The 5,712-nt window shown below is 36.7% G+C and overlaps 1 protein-coding gene and 1 pseudogene across 1 annotated transcript in view; one reads left to right on the top strand and one right to left on the bottom strand.

Moving 5' to 3' along the window:
* The first annotated feature begins 282 nt into the window (after positions 1-282).
* LOC145487034 (uncharacterized) lies at positions 283-1,320 on the top strand (annotated as a pseudogene).
* Positions 1,321-3,318: 1,998 nt separating this feature from the next.
* The window catches only part of LOC145488626 (kinesin-like protein KIF28), a 21,362-nt gene continuing 18,968 nt past the window's right edge, over positions 3,319-5,712 (bottom strand). The window contains exons 28-30 of the mRNA XM_081467526.1: positions 5,599-5,676; positions 5,118-5,174; positions 3,319-4,614 (exon numbers count right to left, since the gene is read on the bottom strand). Of these exons, the coding sequence (XP_081323652.1) occupies positions 4,480-4,614; positions 5,118-5,174; positions 5,599-5,676 (270 nt within the window). The 3' untranslated portion in view covers positions 3,319-4,479. The remainder of the gene's footprint in view (positions 4,615-5,117; positions 5,175-5,598; positions 5,677-5,712) is intronic.

The raw sequence follows: 5,712 nt of genomic DNA on the forward strand, positions 1-5,712 counted from the left end.
AAGATACATCAATGAAAATGACTGATGCCGTTTTTCTTCTTTCATTTTATTTTCTTCCAATTTATCTTGTAAAAAACCTATTTCCAATTTCCTAATAATAATAAAAGAAAATTAGCGTTGCTATGATTCACTGAAATATCTAAGTTTAAACTGAAGCTCATATAGAACAAAGGAATTTAAAAATGTATATATATTCCATCACATCTTGAAAGCAATCTTATCGGCTTTCAAAACAGACTAATAGATTTATAATCTAGACAATTTATTGATATACTCCAAGTTATCTCCTAGGTATCCGCGACACAAATCTGATGTAAAACTGGAGGGCGATTGTACTGGGCTATCAAACTTTCTTTCAACTCAAAATGACTGACCTGTCCGCATCAAATCTTCCAAACATTTCCCAAGCGATAACAAGTATCACCATGGATGGCGAAGCTCTTAATGTCCCACTCAAGGTTACTTACATCATCACCATTATTTTTAACAGCGTTACTTGCCCCGTTACTGTCGTTCTTAACGTGTTGGTGATCATGGCTGTGAAAAAAAAAAACCAAAGCTACAGAGTTACGCCAACATTTTGTTCGCTTGCCTGGCGGTAACAGATGCATTAACTGGTCTTCTTGCCCAGCCAACCTTTATTATCTGGAAAACATTCCAGCTACTCGGTGGGATAAACACAGACACTATCTATCTTCTTCACCTTCTCTTTATAGTTGCAGTTACCATTTCGTCGGCGCTCCATTTGATGTTAGTCACTTGTGAGAGGCTAATAGTCATCAAATGTACCTCTGTGTATCCTTATCTCGTTACAACACAGAACATTAAGGTGGCAGTAACACCGTTTTGGGTTCTAACCTTATGTTGTACAAGTCTTAGACTGACATTTGTCAATCAGTTGTTTAATGAACGGATGGCAAAAAAAAATTGGCGACGTTACAATATCCATCGTCCTGATTTCTTGCATTGTTTTCAAGGCGACGCCTTACGCAATTTTGTACAAGGAAACAGTTCATCAGCAAAATAAAACAAAGCCCAACAGCTGCCCCAAGAAGAGGTGGAAAGATTTGTCAAAAAAGTAAAGCACCTAGGAAAACTTTTTATGTAGTCGGCGCTGTGTTGTTATGCTTTTCGCCTGGGGCCGCTGTAACAATTTTGTTTACTGTAGCGGAAATGAACATTCCTTATCCGGCGACATGGATCATTTCGACTGTCATGTTGAACTCTCTCCTCAATCCACTGATTTACTGTTGGCGACAGAAAGGAATGACACAGTTTATTTTACAAATGTCCTCTCCAGCTGTAGCTGTCCTAAATTAAATATACGTGTATAATTTCTTTTTCCATAGTATTAGTATCTCCTGCATGAATTTAATTTACCTCTGGAAGCTAACCAAGTGGCAATTCTACTATGACGAGAAGCAAATTGCAATTCTTATGTTGTTGTAATTTGTAGTATGTTTATGCTGAGACAAAAAAGGGGCATTGGTTAAAAACGTCTTTAACAGGTTTTCGAGAGAGTTTTGTTGCTGTTATCCAGTGCACGCACGCCGCTACATTTGACGTTAGTCACTTACAGAAACATATCACCTAGATCTAGGTGATATGCTTCTGTCACTTATGATAGGCTTATAACCATGGAATATAGAGTCCTAAAGTGATGACGTCACAAAAATAAAATTTTTGAAATTATGGGATATGATGCCATATTCCTATAGAGGATCCTAAAAGATGCCCTCATCCCAAAACTTAGCTCTGAATTGCAATTCCCGATAGAGATATAAAGGATCAAAGTTTGATAGCATCCCATACAAACCCTTCAAAATTTGTTTCAGTTCCTTCAGTTTAGAACCGACTCAAAATTAGAGAGATTTATATGGGGCAGTACCAAATTTTCATCCTTTATATTTCGGCTGGGAATTACAATTAAGAGGTAATTTTTGGCAAGGACCCTTTTTTAAGGACGCTCTATTCGAAAGTGACGCCAAATCCCATAATTTCTCAAATTTATTCTTTTGTGACGTCACACTTTAACTAAAGAACTAAAGAAAAGGACCAAAGGCGCCGAAAAGACATATCAGAAAGGCCGTTAATCTTCTCCTTTCAAGTACCATAGATAAGAAATCTGCACCACATGTATAAGATCTATAAAAATGTTTCCATGCGACAACAACAACAACAACAACTTTAACGGTGCTCAGCATTTAACATTTTAGTTCAGCTAATAATAATAATTTAACAAAAATAAATAAATAAATAAATAAATAAATAAATAGATAGATAGATAAATAATTAAATAAAGAGTGTACTGGCTGCATAAGGTTGACATTTTTGATATATATCTTTAACTTGTCAGGACTAAAATGTCCGTATTAAATCTTGCAAACATTTCTCAGCCCTTAACAAATATCACCATGGATGGCGATGCTAAAGATGTAGCAGTCGAGGTTGGTCATATTCTCACCACCATTTTTAACAGCATCACATATTGTCCTTTTGCTGTCGTTCTTAACATGTTGTTGATCATGGCTGTGAAAAGAAGACCTAGACTACAGAGTAACAACAACACCCTGCTCGCTTGCCTGGCGGTAACGGCTGCATTAAAACGAGCTTTATGTTCTACTTCCAACGCCTCCTTCACACAGACAGGTTATGGTCCCAGGACGTGGAGTTGGTATTTAACGCTGTTTTGCCGTGGACGGGGCGTAAATAAGCTTTTAACCTTACTAGGATAGAAAGGGTCGACATAAGGTTCTGGTTGAGTACAGATAGTGTATTATGCATCCATAAAGTATACAGCCCTCGGACGATCGACGAAAAAAGAAGTTCAAAACCTTTACCATTACCATTGCACAACATGTTCTAACAAATCAGAACAAATCTATCTGGCGCCCTTTAAAAGCCAATTGGCGCGTCTCTTAACGTCCTTGGCCATCCATGCCTAATACACCCAAACTAAGTCTATTCGTCTGAGGTACTTGACGATTCGATTTGATTCACACGGAGTTGATCCGCGCTACCGGAAGTCAAGACCCGCGAAATAAATAATAGATGAATCTTCGTCGTTCTCGATTCGTCGATATCTCTTCACAGAACACTTTTTGATCTAAAGGTCGGTTTCACGGTCAAGATTTGATAATCTCCATAAAATGCACTTTCTGTAAACTAATAACACATCTTTGGAAGATTTTCAAAACCACAAGTGCTTTCTTGTTAGAAACAGGTGCTGGTCGAACTCGCTAATGCATGCAAACCTAGATATGACACTACGAGAAAGAGAAGAACGCTCACTGAAAAGAGAAGTATAAAGAGACTGAGTAGACAATACATGTCATTTATTTTCCACAAAACAGAAACTAACTTTTCATACGGCTTTACTAAAGTCTGTGCTTTGTGTATGTTGCCATACAGTGTGCTATTGCGTGTTGAGGAGATCAAAGTCCACTAGCTCCGCTCAGTGGTTACGTCCAGCCATAAAAGCAAGGAAACAACATTTCCACCCGTGGTGCTCGTTACGTTAAAACGACAATTCAAGTGACTATGTTTACATCTACTAGGGTACATTTCACACTACACGAACCTGCACGTAGTGAACATTGCTGATTAAACATTGCTGATTAAAACTTGCACTGAATTTTCCCCAGACTTCCATAAATAATACTTTACATGCCCTTGGTTAAATATAGTGAAAACACTACCTGAGAAAAATAAATAAATAACGATGCAATTTTAAATATAAAACGAGTAACCGTAAACGAGTGTTATAGTAATGATAATGGTCATACGAATAAGTGTCGGGCGACCATAGGTGCGATAATCCTTTGTACAGGCATAAAAAAATAAGACCATGAAATTGACTAAGTTGAATTGCATGTGCATGTTGTAAGAGAGCTTCGTCAATTTACGAATGCACTATTCCTGTATCGTTTGGAGAAAATAAGGGAAACGAATCACAAAATGTATAGCAGATTGTTTTACTTCAGTATGGATAGGGGAGATATCGTGGGAATGAATTGAAAAGACGCTTTTTATGAAGTGTTCATTGGAACTAAGTAAGCCAAGGAACGTTTCTGTAATCTTGATCACTACAAGACAAGTCGAATTTCGGCATCAAAAGAGGGAGGAATTGTAAATAACATCACGTGATCGGTTGAAAGATTCAGTCCTGGTATATTAATTGAAAATACCAGCTCTCGTGGCTAAATCTGCGATTTGAAATATTTAACTTCGTTAACTTTCAACTTTCTTGAATTTTTGCACGTTCCACGTTCCGATATCAGTCTTTTAGAAACAAAAACGCGGAAATATCACTACAAAAAGAGCGTTCAAGACAACAATACGATCAATTTTATGCTAAAGTTACTGAAGTTCCCGACGGAATTGATTTAGCTCTCTGCTAACAAATTGAAATGAACGACAGATGTGTGCCAAGAAGTCCAAATAAAATGTGCAACTAATAAATATTAATCTAATAATTATTCACTGGATTGAGCAGGCTGTACTGTTGATTTTGCCATCATTGTCGGTTGATTTCTGTGCGTGAAGAATGATGTCTGCGGTTGCTTTGAACTTGTCGCCTTCACCACCATTTAAGATATCTTCAACTGCAGCGACCTGTTTAAACAAAGATGACGTACTATTAAGCAAACAGGAGGTACACTTAAGGCAAAATCAAGCTTATCATTAATTATAAGTCATCTGAAAATTTTCACCACTCTGTGTGTTTCTCACATTCAAAGACACTTTCAAAAATATTCTGTAACTTGGTGGTGTTATCGACACATGGAAAAAAAAAGCCTCAAACAGGCCGGAGTCGTGGAAGTTCATTTTTAATGCATGTCTCGGTATTTTCTATGGCATGGTATAAAATAGTTATGTAACACTTTCTCGTGGTATACCGTGGAGCATCCCACTTGTAACTTGTATTTTCTTGGTATACACACTCGCCTAAAGTCACATATGTATATTCCATATACCACTCGAAAGTGTTACATAACTAGTATGTATAATCAATTTATTATTATTTATATCATTCTCTTCAGCTCGTTTAGTGTAATTATTGTATTAGATCTGTATATGGTCTTATGCATATGATTTAATAAGCATGCTCCACGTACCTCTATTGTCGAAATGCCTTTACTTTTAGCAATCTCCACTAACTCACGCATCTTTTTCTGGGATAAAAATTAAACATGCAAACTAATTCAATTATAGCAAAATTCTCGAACTCAGTTACAATAAAGGAAATTTTTTCAACTGTTACATTCAGCTGCACATGGCATATTATCGAAGACAACTTAGCGAGTAACTGTGCACAGTTTCGGTTCTACTGCACTTACTGTTGAACAGATGAAACCATTTCCTCCGCAACTGTGAGTATCACTTTATTTTTATTGTTATTTGCAAACCCAGTTTTCACTAACATAACCTCATTAGCATATCATTTGCATAATCTACACACCACCAACAACTTGTAACTTTCTATCGTAATTCACGAGTTAAAAGATAACAACAAACAAACAAACACTAAGACAGACAAACAAACAAAAACAAAAACAAAAAGACAAAAAAACAAAAACTGGGTCCTTGATTACTCACCAGTTTCTTTTCAGATCGATCACTTCTTTTCTGTGACTTGTTTAACTCCAATTTCATATTTTGACCTTCTTCCTTGGACTAAATAGAGAACAGATTTTCAAACTCAACGTTACC

This window comes from Orbicella franksi, chromosome 5, assembly GCF_964199315.1.
Source record: "Orbicella franksi chromosome 5, jaOrbFran1.1, whole genome shotgun sequence".
NCBI lineage: Eukaryota > Metazoa > Cnidaria > Anthozoa > Scleractinia > Merulinidae > Orbicella > Orbicella franksi.